General features: G+C 34.1%; 2 protein-coding genes across 6 annotated transcripts in view; both read right to left on the bottom strand.

Moving 5' to 3' along the window:
• The window catches only part of spmap2l (sperm microtubule associated protein 2 like), a 34,353-nt gene extending 25,850 nt beyond the window's left edge, over positions 1-8,503 (bottom strand). For all 5 annotated transcript variants that reach the window (XM_030145650.1, XM_030145647.1, XM_030145646.1 and 2 more), the window contains exons 1-3: positions 7,377-8,503; positions 7,268-7,298; positions 2,244-2,300 (exon numbers count right to left, since the gene is read on the bottom strand). In XM_030145650.1, the coding sequence (XP_030001510.1) occupies positions 2,244-2,300; positions 7,268-7,298; positions 7,377-7,395 (107 nt within the window). In that variant the 5' untranslated portion in view covers positions 7,396-8,503. The remainder of the gene's footprint in view (positions 1-2,243; positions 2,301-7,267; positions 7,299-7,376) is intronic.
• Positions 8,504-9,009: 506 nt separating this feature from the next.
• LOC115427189 (ADP-ribosylation factor-like protein 9) lies at positions 9,010-15,946 on the bottom strand. The gene is made up of 4 exons (XM_030145645.1): positions 15,524-15,946; positions 13,545-13,722; positions 12,374-12,549; positions 9,010-9,241 (listed from the first exon to the last, which is right to left on the bottom strand). Exons 1-4 carry the CDS (start codon positions 15,785-15,787, stop codon positions 9,065-9,067), a joined length of 795 nt encoding a protein of 264 aa, XP_030001505.1. The 5' UTR covers positions 15,788-15,946; the 3' UTR covers positions 9,010-9,064.
• Positions 15,947-17,269: the final 1,323 nt, after the last annotated feature.

Raw genomic sequence — 17,269 nt, 5'->3', positions numbered from 1 at the left:
TATAGAGAAAATGTGTTAGGTTTCTATCATCATCAGCTGATTTCATAGATAACCATAGAATGTAAGACACTGAAACACATCTGTTAAGGTTCATCCATCCTAAACAAACACATTTTTAGGTTTTGAGCTTTTATTAAAACTATTTTTCTCGCCTTTCCTCTCATAAATTCCCCTAAATTGAAAATATGAACCAAGATAATAAATTGTGACATACTACTGTGATTCTACTTCTTATATAAATATGTATATAGCCTAGACTTTTATTACCATTATTTTTTTATATCGTTTGTTAGTTTTTTTATGCACATTTTCATGCACTATGCTGTTGCTGCCATAACCAGTGACTTTATCTGGTGTGGTATCAACAAAGTTTCATCGTATCTTATGTTCAGTTATGTTTTTTTTTATTTTTTTATATGGACCTCTGAATCTGAAATAAAGATTGATTAAAATAAAGACAGACTGATTATCTTAACTTACACAACTAAATTAAAACAGCAAACTAAAATGATTGCCCATATTAAGAAAATAAAAGACAAAAATTGAATGAAAACTAGGAAAATTACTCTAAATATAAAGCAAAACTGAAATTGAAAATAAAAAGTCAACATGAAACGGTCAAAAGTCAAAGGGAAAATGAATAATGGCTACTGCAAACCTGTTGGATTGTATTGCATTGTTTGTTTTTAGTACTGTCATATGCATGCATATTTTCATGCTCTTTATCCTGTTGCTGCCTTAACCGGTGAAGTTCCCTGTTGATGGATCAATGAAGTTTAATCATATCTTATCTTAAACAATTAAATTAAAACAGCAAACCTGCTTTAAGAAGTTATTAAAACTAAAATGATTCCCCATATTAACCTGTTTAACCCTGACCATATTTTCAGGGGAAAAACGCCTAAAAAGACATACCCAAAGTAAATGAAGAATTACTTCCCAATAACAAGGTTCATGTGGATGTTCTTGGTGTCTATGGACATTTACAGACCTCACAGAATCTATTCCCATTGTCTAAAATATAGTATCTATTACTATGCCTGAGTAAACTGTAACAAACTAAATGAGAAATTAGAATTTTTTATCCTTGCCTGTTTTTTTTTCGGCTGGATTGACAATGATATGCATAAATTAATTGTTTGTGTCGGAGATTTTTAATAGCATATATTTCACCCCACAAAGATTAAAAATCATGTTTGAACATTAAAGTTTGCACTAAAATACACTTTTGATGTACTTTTATTAACATTAGGATCTAAACTTGGAGCAAAAGTTAAAAAAAAACATTCATTGTTCTCATTTATTATATTTTTATAGAAGATGAATATTAATATAATTTTTTCGGCCTGCGGGTGGGCTGATAGGGCTAAAGGGGTTAGGAAAAAAAAACAAACTACATGAAAAATTGAGATTTTAGACTGGTAAAACTACTGGTTTTTGCAATAAGAATAATGAAAATAAGAGAAAAATGTGACATCTTTTTGTTCTAAGGTATGATTAAAAAATATAACAAAAAAACCCCAAAAAACAAGGGGAACTTACTTTAAGAACAGTTGTCTTTGTTTTGTTTTTAAACAGAGAACTTGTATGTAACGTGTATGTAAAATTTCAGGCTTTACCATTGTTGATTTTTTCAGACATGGTATACAAATGTGCTTAGTTGTCTGTTGTAAAATGTCTTTCCAAATGAAAAAAAAGAAAATAATAATAATTTAAAAAAAAAAAAAAAAAAGAAAATTAAGTAAAACTGAAATTAAAAACAAAAACTCAAAATGAAAGGAAAATAAAAACAAATAATGACTAATGCAAAGCTGTTAGAACCTCGATACAGACACAGGATAAATATTTTCCAATTGTGCAAATTAAAAAATGAGAGATGCATTAAATGAAAACGTAGCCTGAGGTTCATTTTTCCATTGTGTCGCCCTTTAACCGCACACTCAGAGCGAACCGGACATCTGTCTTTAATTATGCCTCATTATCTCGTTTAGAGAAATTGCGCCGAAGAAAGGAAACACTGACCACAGAGGCTCCCTCTCTGTTGGAGTCGGTTTCACACTGATCAATAAACAAACATGTGATCTGATGTGATGTAACAGCTGGAACGGGACTCGTCCTTCAGCTCCGATAATGTGACCCCACTGTAAACCAACCGTGTGGAGTTTTGTTTTTCTCCTGAGCCGTGTGCTGATCATCTCGTGGTATCAGATTTTTATTTACAGTCGTAAGTTTGAATGACTCACCAAGGAGTCGTAGCCCAAACTGTCTTTGAGGTTTTGTGCTGGGCCAGTTCCAAGATCCTGTAGAAGAAATATAACACACACAAAAAACACAAATCTACATTAAAAACCACTATATTTCACTGACTTTCGGCTCAGGAGAAGCGTGCAATCATCCAGTGGGTTTTCTACTTTCTGGCAGACGTGAAATTTCAAAACTCGGGTCTTTAGTTATAGTTGGTTTCAGTCTTTAAACCTCAACATGTCCACTAATCAAACCCAAAGACACTGATGTCAAAGTGTATATGCAGAGGTGAAAGAAGCATTCAGACATTCTAGTGCACAGGTGTCAAACATGCGGCCCGGGGGCCAAATCCGGCCCTCCAAAGGGTCCAGTCTGGCCCTTGGGATGAATTTGAGAAATGCAAAAATTACACTAAGATATTATCAGTCCTTTTAGTTCAGGTACCACATTCAGACCAATTCAATCTCAAGTGGGCAGGATTCAGTAAAATACTATCATAATAATCTATAAATACTCACAAATCCAAATTTCTCTCCTTGTAAATGTAAATATTTTCACATATTTACACGAAAACAAAGTATAATTGCACAAAAAATGTGAATAACCTGAACAAATATGAACAACCTGAAATGTCTTAAGAGAAGAAAGTACAATTTTAACAATATTCTGCCTGATATTAAATGTTTTGTGCGTTTGTAGATCCACTGTGATCTGCAAGTTATAATGTACATGTGTAAATGATAAACTGAGGCAGAATATTGTTAAAATTACACTTATTTTTTCAGTTTACTCATGCTATTCACATTGTTTGAAAAGATAGTTTGTAGTTGTATACATTTTCATTGTTTAATTTGACATTATTCACTCTAAAACACAGAGAAAATTTTGGAGTTGACATTATTTATATATACTTATCTTATTATTTTACTGGTTCGGCCCACTTCAGACCAAATTTTAGCTGAATGTGGCCCCTGAACTAAAATGAGTTTGACACCCCTGTTCTAGTGTTTTTGGATTCAAGACTGAGCTCATTTCATCTGCTTTATAAACTGTTAGTATTTATTTATTTATTTATATTTACATGTTTATTTATCTTTTTTTGGTGCAGATTTAACTTACATTGAACATTTGAATATTCAGGTTCAGAGGCACTAAGCATGTCCCATTCTTCCCACCCCCTCAGGAGTGGGAACTCCTGGTCCTACATAACATACTTAATGATAGTAATAAAAAATAGCAAAGTACTCATAAAACAAAACAGGTAAAATTAAAAAAAAAAGAAAAGGAAAAAAAAATAAAAGAAAAAAATGAAGCAAAGAAAAGAAATACGGCCTATTAATAGAGAAATCTGCTTATTCACAATTACATCCAACACACAAGATATGGACATGTAGTGTTATTAATATGATAAAAGGTGTGTATGGGAAAACTGCACTAAAAGCAAGTAGTATAGGGCTCCATGGTTAAATACTCAAAAAAAAACTTAAGACACTCTAAACTATAAAAAATGCTTTTAGTGCAATTTTCCCAAACTGTTGGTTGTTTAATCCACAACAATGCATCATATTAAATAAAATCATCACATGTCCGTCACATCGCACTGCCTTTAAAACATCTACAGGGTGGGGAAGCAAAATTTACAATGAACATTTAGTTGTTTTTTCTCAGCAGGCACTACGTCAATTGTTTTGAAACCAAACATATATTGATGTCATAATCATACCTAACACTATTATCCATACCTTTTCAGAAACTTTTGCCCATATGAGTAATCAGGAAAGCAAACGTCAAAGAGTGTGTGATTTGCTGAATGCACTCGTCACACCAAAGGAGATTTCAAAAATAGTTGGAGTGTCCATAAAGACCGTTTATAATGGAAAGAAGAGAATGACTATGAGCAAAACTATTACGAGAAAGTCTGGAAGATACTATTAAAGAAGAATGGGAGAAGCTGTCACCCGAATATTTGAGGAACACTTGCACAAGTTTCAGGAAGCGTGTGAAGGCAGTTATTGAGAAAGAAGGAGGACACATAGAATAAAAACATTTTCTATGATGTAAATTTTCTTGTGGCAAATAAATTCTCATGACTTTCAATAAACTAATTGGTCATACACTGTCTTTCAATCCCTGCCTCAAAATATTGTACATTTTGCTTCCCCACCCTGTACTCGTCATGAGCTCAGAAAACAGGTCTGTTGTCAACTTTATGACACTGTATTTTCCAGTGAATTGAAGGTGGTTCTTAAAGGGTTTATTTAACTGACATAGTAGGATGTTTTAACCCATAAAGACCCAAACATCCACCTGAAACCAAAACCATCTACTGATCTAAACTGTTTAATACCGGTTTAATCCACTAATCCTATCAATACGTGTAAATAATTGGTGTAAAATACAGTTTGTCATCTTTTCATGGTCATCACATGTGACCCATTTAGATGTTCGGAGGCTCTGTAGTTACCATGGAAACACTGTCATCTTCTACAACACTGATTCACCAGTAAAACCCATGGAGTTGGATCAATGACAGTGGATGGAGACACTGGGTTTATGTTCAGTTAATGATAGATTTTACTGAAAATGTAGCTTTTTTTCTTCAGTTTTCTCTTTTGATATAATACACTTTGAATTTACTCTGAGCTTTCATGAACATCTAAATTAAATATAGAAAATTAAACAGAGGAAAATATGTGATTTACACTGAAAAATGCTAAATGCAGAAGATAGTACCATAATAAATGGAGATAAATCACTGACGAAAGGTTAAATAGAGAGAAAAATAACACTCGGGAACTGTCACAAAAGTAGCACCAGGTCTTTATGGGTTAAATTCAAACTCAATTTATTACATTCAGATCTAAATCCATTGAAAACAAAGGGGATGATAAATTATAATCTGAAAAGTAACTACAACTGTGAGACAAATGTAGTGAAGCAGAAAGTATAATATTATACAATGGTGTAGTGAAGTAAAAGAACAAAGTTTAGAAAGTGTAAATATTCAAGTAAAGTACAAGTGTCGTGTTGGAACACATTTAGGACTGCGCTGTACATGAAATTATACTGGATTACACTATTATCCTTTTATATTGCAATATTGTTCTCTTCACTGTTTCACACTATTTATACAAAAAATAAAAATCTTATTCTTTATCCTATATTTCTATCCATATATTTATTGTATAACACATGGAGGCTAAGGTTAATCTGGAGTCAAATGCCATGTTTGTGTGCACAAACATGACCATTTCAATCAAGAAATCAAAGTTTTAGTTTCTGAAAATCATGAAAAATGCCTAAAAGACAAAATGGAGATCATCCTTGTTGAGACATTTTTTTTGATCAACAGAAATTAAAAGAAATTAATTCTTGTGATAAACCAATTATAAATGTATTTGTCCAGTCATATGTTGCATGTAGAGAATGTTTTGAATCAGCTTTTGTCTACAGTTCATATAACTTTAACAGATAATGACAATTGCAATTTGTGCCTAACATGGAAAAGATATGAGATTTAATTTTTTGTCCAGCTCTAACGTCAGTATATGTCGCTGAGAGAAGGGAAAGAAACAAAAAAGAAAAATGAAAAAAGGGTTGGTAGGTGAAGAAACAAAATTAATTTACTACTTCACCTTTACTGAAAATGTAGCTTTTTTTCTTCAGTTTTCTCTTTTGATATAATACACTTTGAATTTACTCTGAGTTTTCATGAACATCTAAATTAAATATAGAAAATTAAATGGAGGAATATACATGATTTGCACTGAAAAATGTTAAATGCAGAAGACAGTACCATAATAAATGTAGGTGAAGAACAATGAATACATATTACTGTAGACATGAAGAAGCCTTTCTTTGCTCTGTAACTATATTTATTAGGATCTCTGCTCAGATATTGTCCAAACTACTGTAATCCATCATGACTTTTGCCTCCCCAGACATCCATAAAACTGTTGTCAGAGAGCAGAAAATGTGTAACTCATAAAGACCCAATGTTTCTTTTGTGGAAACTCCAAAATGATTTTTTTTCTCTCTATTTAAACTTTCTTAAGTACTTTATCACCATTTGTTATAATATTACCCTCTGTATTTTCCATTTTTTCAGTGTAAATCACGCATTTTCCTAAACTTAATTCATTGATCATGTAGATGTTCATAAAAGCTCAGGGTAAATTCAAAGGTTATTATATCAAAACAGAGAAAGATGAAGAAAAACTGAATTTTTCACCAAAATATATCATTAACTGAATGTGAAAAAGGGTCTCCAACTACTGTCATTTATTAAATTCCATGGGTTTTACTGGTGAATCAGTGTTGGAGAGGATGACAGCGTTTCCACATTCACTGAAAAGCCTCTGAACGTCCAAATGATGATCATGAAAATGTTTTACCTCAATTACTTACATGTATTGATAGGATAGGTGGTTCAACAGTTATCAAACAGTTTAGCTCAGTAGATGGTTTTGGTTGCCAGTGGCTGCTGGGTCTTTGAGGGTTAAGATTGCCTTAAAATTTTCATTTCATCATAATTTATCTTAAGCTTTTGCTATGGTAGATGAGTCCTGAGTTTTTACTGCAAGTTTGTCATAACTCATTTAATTAGACTTTAAGTTTTACTGTTCATTTAATTTACTTTTGACATTTTTAATCATTGTTTTTTGTAGTTCTAGTCCATATTAAACAGGACTTCTGTCTCAGTACAATCCAAGATGAAAGACACTGAAGCATGGAGCCGGTCTGCAGTTTTTGGCCTGTTTGCTGGATCTGAAACAGTATCAGCTCCTCCTGGCTCTGACTCAGTCTCTCACCGATCAATAAAAAAAGAGGAAAAACTTCCAACAATCAAACCACAAAGGGGCGGTGATGATGAAAACGCTGGCGCACACACAGAATAATAATCTTCAGATTGTGCACATTACAAAATGAATATGGTTTCAACATGTTGCATCATTTCTTTTTCTTCGTAATCATGATTTGACCTCATTTTTGTTCCATTTGCACACATATTGTCGTCCTTTACCTGTTTGATGGTCCAAATCTGGGCTGAATACCTGCAAGAAGCAAAACATAAAAGGCATGAGAGTCATTTCCAAAGGTGATATCACACATTAAATAAGAATTAAACTCACCATATTTTCCAGAGAGCATCTCAGCTTGCAGGATCAGCCCGTCTGCCTGTTGATGGTGTCACACTAACCCCCGCTGTTGTCGGGACGCTGGGAGTCCTTAGCAACCAACTCCACACCTGAGGACTCCTTGAAACTGGAGTCAGCAGCCCCAACCCATCCATCTTCCTGTCTTAAGACTTCCTCTGCAGGATGTTAAGAGGAAAGTGATACGTCTGCAGTATTTTTCTGACAGCCGCCGTGTGTTTGGATCAGATTCCAAACACAGATGCACCTCAGTGCTCTGACTACAAACATCAGCAGCTATGTTAGGATGAGATTTTATCACGTCATTCCAAGATAAGATTTTTATTATCGTAAAAATGGCACCATGTGTTCAATAAAAAAAATAAAAATGCAACAATAATGTACTGTAAACTGTTTATTTAAGGGTGAAAAACCTGTTCATTTGTGAAAAATTTGGTTGAAATATCTTGATACAGAAAAAATATATATGACTTGTTGGTTAATGTACATGAAATGGTGCACAAGAAAGTTGCAGTTTACCCCAAACAACACACAGATGTTAACATATTTCATCAAATAAAAAAAACAAAAACAGTACTTGAACAAAAACACATGTAGAACAGAACTGTAACACACTCATGAGGAAGATGCTAAGAAAACGTGTAGTGTTTATTTCCTCTTTAAGATAAAGAGCAAAACTGTATAAAAGTGTGTAACAGTTAAAGCCATTTCCATCTCCCCTGCATAAACAAATAGGTGTGATCTATTAGAAATCCCCTGACAAACGACTGGTTATTACAGTAAATAACAAAAGTTGTTCTAATTACTTACAGATCCTGTCACCCAGGTGTGTTTTCAGTCTGCGGAAAACAATTACTGTAAAAAACAGATCTCATTCAAGTACCACTCACACGTACACAATAGCGACCCCAAATGGTAGAAAGAGGTCACTACAGGAAAAATAAAAACAAACACCCTGAAGTCATGTCATATACCAGCGACTTAAAGGAGTGATATTTTGCTTTTTTTTAAAAATGGAATTATGCATTTTAAAACATTTCCCTGTGGTCTCAATAAACTGTAAATGCTATGCTTGGGTCTGAATTCTTCATTAATTCAACTCCACAGGTCCATCTTCAACCCTATTTCTGAGTAATGACTCGAGACAGGTCGTTTTGAGCGCTGGCCCTTTAAACCCAAATGAGCCACTTCAAAGACCAATAATAAAAGTGGGTTTAGCAAAAATATGACCCCTTTAAAAGACTGGACTCTTAGTAAATTGTCACATTATGTGTGCAGAGAACAATTCCCATGATTCAAAGTGTAATGTGGGAAATGACAACTTTATCAGTGCAGATGAGATGTGTATCTTTGGTAAACTTTTATGTTCTGTAGGCCAACAGCGCCTCTGTTATTTAGTTATTTGGTAAAGTAGTGAGTTGTAAAGAAATACCTTTAAATCATAGGCAAAAAAGCAAGAAACTAGAACTGATTACCTTTAAGTTTAGAAGCGCTTTAAAGACCGAACTCTCACATATCAGAGCAAAAAGACTTAGAAAATAATAAATAAAAGCCAAAACGATGTAGTGAAAACACAGTCAAGTGAACAGAAAGTGCAAAAAAAAAAAAGTAATTTTATCAAGCACTAACAGGCAAAAGCCATGATAAAGGCCATGATAGTGGTTTTATCTTCCCTCAGAGACGATCTGGATGATCATCTCTCTAGCGTCCTCGACACCGGGGCTCGGCTCCACCCTGTTCTTGTTGACGTGGGTACCGATGATGAACAGCTTTCGATCTCCAGCGTCAGACAGCGACAGAGCGTCATGCAGGTCAGTGATGCTGCAGGCGCCGGGAAGGTCCTGCAACATTAAACAGGAGGGTGAAGGTAGAGCTTATCCTGTGTAATACTTTCCATTTCACCTGACGACACTTCCACTGGAGTTAATGCACAGACTTGTTTTAGTTCAGGGGGCCACATACAGACCAATCTGATCTGAAGCGGGCCGGACCAGTAAAATAATAACATAAAAACAACTCCAAATGTACGCCTTTGTTTCAGTACAGCAAAGTAAAATTACATTATACAAACTATCCTTTCATAAAATAGCAAACAACCTGAGCAACTGTATTAAACCTGAAATTTCTTAAGAGTAATATCATGCCTCATCTTTGCATTTTCACATGTGCATCCCAACTCACAGATCACAATGGATCTACAAATACACAAAGCATTTAGTAAAATTGCACTTTTCTTAAAAAATGTCAGGTTTTTCACACGTTATTTAAATTTTTTGGGAAAGGATAGTTTGTAAATGTAAACGTTTTCCTAATGTGATTTTACTTTTGCAATTTTTCACATTAAAACAAAGTGAAAAATTTGGAGTTGTCATAATTTATAGGTTATTATGAAACAATTTTACTGGTGTGATCAACTGAAGATCCAATTGGGCTAAATGTGGCCCCTGAACTAAAATGCCTTGTATCTTCAGTGTGATTTTTGCACTTTGCAAACTCAACATAAAAGAAGCACTTAACATTTCATATTTGTTGAGCTGAAACAACTAAAACTAAACTAAATGACCTGACTTAACTGTAATTACAAGACATTGATGAAAAAGTATAAATATTCACATTTCATGGGTTGACAAAAGCTCAGCATGTCTCCTCCTGCAAAGCTAATGCTAACAGAGTCATCCATTTATGACTTCTCTACATAATTAAATGGACAGAAATACTATAAATGTCCTGAAATCACAGGTGTTTGGTCCACTTGTCCTACAGTAGGAGTCAGTAAAGCAGTGATCATTTTCAACATGACAGAGACTTAAAGTTAGCAGAAAATATTTTAGCTAACTCTGTGCTTAGATGTTTTCTTTTGTGGTCCAGACATGTGTTTCTTCTCCAAAATAAATTCCTTTTAAATAGCCCATGAGCCTAAAATCATTTGAGAACATCTTGTAACCAACAAACCATGTTAAAAACAGCAGAACTCCAAACCCTCACACAGTGCTGCAGAGGGAATTATGTAAGAAGGCTCTTTTAAAGTCTTCTTATTTATTTATTTATTCTATTTTGCTCATCACCAAACACATGGTATGGAGCACAAACATTATGTCATAACAGAAAAAATAATATACATTCAATAATAACAAAATTCATTGAAAAAGAAGTAAAACCCTTTTAAAAAAGGTGCCTAAGTTATGGATTGTTTTTGGTTGTTCGGACTGAAGACGCATTACAAATTTATACATTGATGGATGCTGTGAGTAGTGTTTTGGCAAATACTTTTTCCTAAACCCAACAACCTGTACATTTGTACATTCAAATAAAACATGGAAATCGTCTCCCACACAACCGCAACAGCTCAAATGACAGGAGACTTCTTTCCAAACCTTTGTCTCATCTGGTGACTTTAGGGATCTTTGTGTTGTTTGTTCTAAAGCTACAAATTGCTTGCCTGTAACCAAGGTTTTCACATAACAGATATTTTTCAAGTTTATATTCCGATTTAACTTCAACATAAACATCACATGAAGTCAAATCCCTGATTTCATTCCACCATTTTTAATTGTGCTGTTTCAAGTTTAAAATCCCCTTTTAGACACTGAACAACTGAGGAACTTTTTATGACAGAGTAATAACGACACCAAAAACATACAACACCAACTCCCCCCAAAACTTGGGACATTGTGTAAAATATGATTTAAACACAGAATGCACTTTTGAATGCAGATTTACAAATCTCATAAACCAATATTTTATTCTCAATAGAACATAGAAAACATGTCAAATGTGTAAACTGAGCTTAACTGGTCCGTCTGCAGTCCAGACCTTTGACCAAATGAAAACATTTGGTGCATCATGAATTGAAAAACATAACAAAGAAGAACCAGGACATGGAACAGCTACAAGTCTATATCAGACAAGAATGGCCCAACATTCATTCCTCTGACGAACCTCCAACTTTTTAGAGACATGCTGCTAGCATCAAATATAAAGTTACCTTATTTCTTTCTTAAAATGGTACATTTAATATGTCCTCCATGTTCTACTGGCAATCAAATCAAATATGAGATTTACAAATCATTGCATTTTGTTTTCAATTTACACTTTACACAAGATCCAAACTTTCTTGAAGTTGTATAAAGTTTGGTCACTGACTGCGACAAGACGGCATTAAAAGCATCTATTTGTATGATTTATCTCATTATTGAGATTATTATTATATATTATTCTATTATTATTATTATCATCATTGTCACTATTACTACAAGGTTTCTACAAGTAAAATTTAAGACCTTTTAAGACTACTTTGAACAAAATTTAATGCCCATATCATGGTAAAAAAAAATTGACTCCCTAGAGTTTATGCATATTTATTTACTCCAATGCCTTGGTTCCTAACGTTCCAAGTCATTTCTCACTAGGGGCTGCAACGTCAGCGATAATTGGTTCCTAAATTCAATATAAATTGTCAGGTTGGACTGAATGGAACTGAGTACAATAACGTTACTTTCTTTGCAGCTTGGACATTTAACAGACATATTTAAACACAATACAGCCAACAAGTTTATGGCAACTAAACTTAAGACCTACCATATCAAATTTAATACCTTTAAAATACTTTAAGGTATTAAATGCAGATTTGTAAATTCAAGACTTAAGACTTTAAGACTCCGCGGGAACCCTGTATTATTATGTTATGAAATGATGCGCTGTCAGTCAAAAAGAAAAGAGGCATAAACTGCTGCAGGACTCTCTGACTCATTATGCCAGGTTTTATTGCTCTTCATAAACATTAAAAAGTTTTTTCTTCTCGTCTTGGTGTAATCCTTCAAAACATGTCAGTCAATTCAAAGGAGTCACAGAAGGTCAATATCTTCTGAGAAATTGTGTGTTTTTTTCCACAAAATTAGGCAAATCCCAGCTGAACACTAAATGACTCTGCCTTTTGTTGAGCAGACACTGGAGTGTTTTTCTGTCACACTCACCTGTTTGTTGGCCAGAACCATCAATGGAAGGTCGGGGTTAGAGGTCAGCAGCTCATGTAAGTGTGTCTTGGCGAGGGGGAAACGCTCTGGGTCGGACGAGTCGACCACATAAACCAGCAGCAGAGCTTTGGATATGTACTTCTGCCAATAGGGGCGCAGCTCCTCTTTACCTCCGACTGACAGAAAACACAGATTCAGTGAATAGTCTGCATCAGAAAAAGTATTAACGTATAGAGAAATGATTAAGTCTGCAGTATTTACATAATTGTTTTATAGGCAGTTTCTCAGGTGAGTAATAAAGACAGTTAAAAAAAATGTTAAGGTTGCAACTATATTCAAGGAAAAGTAATCAAGCATTCATTTTGTCAATGAATCTGATTGAATATGAAGAACTGCTGTAAATTTAATAAAGTCCATAGCAACATATTTAAGCTGGCATTTATGTTTTGGAAATCTAAACCCTAAATATTGTCAGTTCATTATTAAATATGATACAGAAAAGCATTAAATATTCATATAAGTGATGATACAATTTTAAAAATGTTTTACACTTTTACTTCAGGCCTTATTGATTATACTTTAGTGTAAACTTTCAAATAATGCAAAAATGGTTAAAATAAACCAACAACCACTCAAGAGAAAAGGGGGAAAAAGTAAAAATATGGCTGGAAGCAAATTTTAAAATAGAATAAATCTTTAGTATCACTGTCACAGGAACAATGAAAATTCATTTAGCAGCTCTGTTCTGTTTAGCAGCAAAAGCGATTAGTGCAAAAAGGATTGTTAAAAAAAACTACACAAAGCTCTAAAAAAAATGTAAGCATGGAAGCTGCAAGATAAAATTAAATATACATACACAACTAAAGTACTGCAAAAACAACCGATATATACAGAAAGCTGACTCTATACTAGAGATAAGAAATATGTACAACAAATAAGGGTATATACAGATTATAAAGGATATATAAAAAGGTAAGATTCAGAAAAAAAGGTGTATGGGTTGTCATTATTGTGAGTATTTTCTCTCTGGGTTACTGGTTTATTAACAAGACAAAGTCAAAATGATCTTCAAGTGTCTTCCAGTGTGTTTATCTGACTGATTAATCTTTCACGTCTGTTCAGAGAAGTACTGACCAGATCCACGACAGGACCATCTGTTCTTCAGACTTACTTTCTAGGAACTCGATGTTCAGGTCCTCTCTGTTGATGGAGATGGCATGAAGGCCCTGCGTTGGCTTCACTTCCTGTTCAGTGCTGCTGAAGGAGAAGTGGTGCAGCAGACTGGACTTACCGGCTCCGTCCAGACCCAGAACCAGCACCTGAGTCCCACGTGACTCCTCAGTCCTGGTCTATAACACACAGATGAGTACATAAAGGCTGCTCAGAAAGTGATTTTTATAAACACACAGGTGTGTGTATCAAATGGCCATTTTATCTGGAAAAGCTTCGACCGTTCAAAAGGCTGCAGATCTTAGAAATGACTAAAATGGTTCGTCATTTAACAATATAATTTAATTTCAGTGCTAAATTATTGATGGACACCGTACTTTAGGTGACTAACATATTTTGGAGGGAATAAAAATATGGTCATGTTGACAGGTGGTGAGCCGTTTGTGACTTCTCAAAATTATAGAATAGAATATCTTTATTGTCATTGTAACAGGTACAACAAAATTAAAGGTGCCATCCAATCTGTACATCATACATAAAACCTACTATAAAAATATATAGAGCTGCAAAGATTAAGTGAAGTTCTTGAATTTGATCAATAGAGAACTGGTTTGAGTAATTATTTAATGAAAAAAAAAAATTCAAAATTATTCGGTTGCTGAAATCTTTCCCGCTTTCTTAACATGTACTGTGTATTTGACAGGAAATTGAAAATCATTATGTTGTGAAACAAAACAGACATTTTGCACTTTCCGAAACATTTTTTCCCAATTTTATATTTAATTAAGGAAACTAATCATCAGATAAATCAAACATGGCACAAACTAAACTTATCATTATCAAAGCTTTTGGCCATGAGTGTTTGTTGTATACATACAATTAACAATGTATATATTTTAGGGCTGCACGATTTTGGCAAAAAATAAAATCCTGATTTTTTTCCCCCTAAAAACTCGATTTTTGATTTTGATTTTTGGGTAAAACTACAAAAAACAACAGAAGTTAGCATGTCGTTTTTGTGAGCAGCCCGCAATGCAAGCCACTGCTCTGACCTCAAATCTGTGATGGTATCACGTGATGAACCCACAGAAGTTTTTTTTTTTCTTCATTAAATCTTTATTGAATGAAGTAGAGTATACAAACAATGTATACAACAAGAAAATAACATAAGTTTGCCAGGGGGAATACACTACAATAAAATGTCATCAGAGCAAATACTTATTTATTTTTTTTTTTTTATAGCCTTTTTGTTTCCAGATTTATCTAAGAGCTTTAAATAAAGTTCAACATCTTTTAAAAAATAAATGTTTGGTTTTGTGTTCCAGAACGTACATTTGTGAATGAAAAATTTTGCAAGATGAAATCGATTAATCATGCAGCCCTAATATATTTATGTGATTTTTTGCTCATCTCTGTTTACTGCCCACTGATGTTGGGATCACATTAGTGTCACATAATAAATGTCTAATTTTTGTTTATCATTACATCTTCAATTCCTTGTTGGGACAGTAAATTACATCTCAATCTCAGTTGTTTTTTTTCTTTTTGTTTTTTCCTGCAAATCCATTTAGTAGATGCATTTCAATAGTAATGCAATGCAACCAGTCTGTTTTAGTTCATATGTACTACATTTCCCAGAATGCCCTACAGCCAGCAAACGTTCATTTAGCTAGTTTGAAGCTGTTAATTTGTACAATGTGTAACATTTTCGAAACAAGGACGCTTTTAAGCAATAAATTACCTTCTAAATATAGTGAATTCTGGTTTATTTTGGTGAAATACTGGTTTGAACCGTGTCTCTACTCTTCTTTTGTCATTTCGGTAACATATTTAAAGTTTGAGGTGACAAGCAGCTACATGTTCAGTTTTATTTCATGTTTTCATAGTGAGACCAAAGACACTAAAACCAGGAAAACAAACCAACATGTTCCCACACAAACCCTGAACCCGTGTCCCAGAAGGTGTGTCCGGTAAAGTTACCGTTTTTTCCTCCGGTACTTTCTGTGGCTCCGCGGTGACAACAGGCTCCACTGCGGACACAACCACCGCCTCTTCGGCTACGTCCTCCTCAGTTTTCCCGTCTTCTGTCCCTTCTTTTTCTTCTCTACAGGGTTCAGTTTTCTTTTCCGCATCTGGCTCCTTCTCCCCGGAGACAACAGACGCGTATTTCCAGATCACGAAGGCGAGTCCACCCGCGACCGCAACGGAGGCGCCGATGACACCGGCCGTTCTCAAACCGGACATGATGCTAAACCGTGAGCTAACCGATAAAAGTCACCAACTACCACCGTTCATCTGTCCGCCTCCGCCATTATCCGAGTTTTAACGGGCATTTAGCTTTGGACGGTGCACCTCAACAAGTGGATTAACAGACAGGAAGTTCCCAGGAACTTCTTCAAACGGTACTTCCGGTCTGAAGTGTGCGGAGTTTGTTGATGCAGTGGAGCATTATGACCTCCAGAGGGAGACGAAAACCCAAATACTACTACTACTACTGCTACTAATATTAACCCTTTCATGCACGAATAATGAGAACCTTCATCAAAATTTTTTCCTGAGTGTTTTTATTCCTCTTTAGGCATGAAAAAAACAATGCGATTGAAAATTTTCTTCTGAAAAATAAATCTAAAACATAAATTAAATAAAAAGAATATTAAAAAAAATAATAAAAATTTAAAAATACATAAAAAAAAAACCAATAATGGAGAAAAAAAAAAAAAATCTTATGAACCTATTTTTCATGAAGTTGCAAAAATGACCACTCAGCTGGACACCACACGTTTAATTTTTGACACACAGAAACATGTATTTACTGATAAATTGTGTGAAAACTATGGGGAGGGCTTTATGTATTTTTAAATTTTTTAAAAATATTTTTTATTTCATTTATTTTTTAGATTTATTTTTCAGAAGAAAATTTTCAATCGCATTGTTTTTTTCATGCCTAAAGAGGAATAAAAACACTCAGGAAACAATTTTGATGAAGGTTCTCATTATTCGTGCATGAAAGGGTTAATAAAGATATGTGTAAAAAACAAAAAAAAAGAAAAAAAAAAAAAGAAAAGAACCACAAAATCCATGAATATACAAGAGAACAGCTGTAGAATAGCTGTCCACTGTAGTGACTACTGTGCATGAAAGGGTTAATAACACTGGTCAACAACAAATTTATTGTTTAAGTTTTTTGAGCTGATTTAGGATAATTTTGGTGTGCTGAATCCAAAAATCACATTAATTTTACTCGATCAGGTCAACTTTCTGAACTATGCTACATATTGGCTTTTTAACATTTTTGCTTACATTTATGGGCATTTTCACATCATATGATACAAAATTCTTTCATATTTCTTGCAATAAATGAGTTCTGAAGATTTTACTTTTGCCAATTTATGATTAATGGGGTTTTTTTAATATTACAGGTGAATGAAATGGCTTCGACTAGAACACAGGTGTCAAACATGCGGCCCGGGGGCCAAAACCGGCCTGCCAAAGGTTCCAATCTGGCCCGCAAGATGAATTTACAAAGTGCAAAATGCAAAAATTACCCTGAAGATATTAACAGTCAAGGGCATCAAACTCCAAAATAATAGCATAATAACCTAGAAATAATGACTCCAAAATTTTCTTCTTGGTTTAATGTGAGAAAAATTATATGATATTATGCCTATAAATAAGGGCGACACCAATTTTTTCTCTTTGATTAATTGCAAAGAACATTAAATTCTG

The sequence above is a fragment of the Sphaeramia orbicularis genome, chromosome 10 (assembly GCF_902148855.1).
Source record: "Sphaeramia orbicularis chromosome 10, fSphaOr1.1, whole genome shotgun sequence".
Classification (NCBI taxonomy): Eukaryota; Metazoa; Chordata; class Actinopteri; order Kurtiformes; family Apogonidae; genus Sphaeramia; species Sphaeramia orbicularis.
The sequence above is the reverse complement of the archived record's forward strand: the minus strand, read 5'-3'. Positions and strand labels throughout refer to the sequence as shown.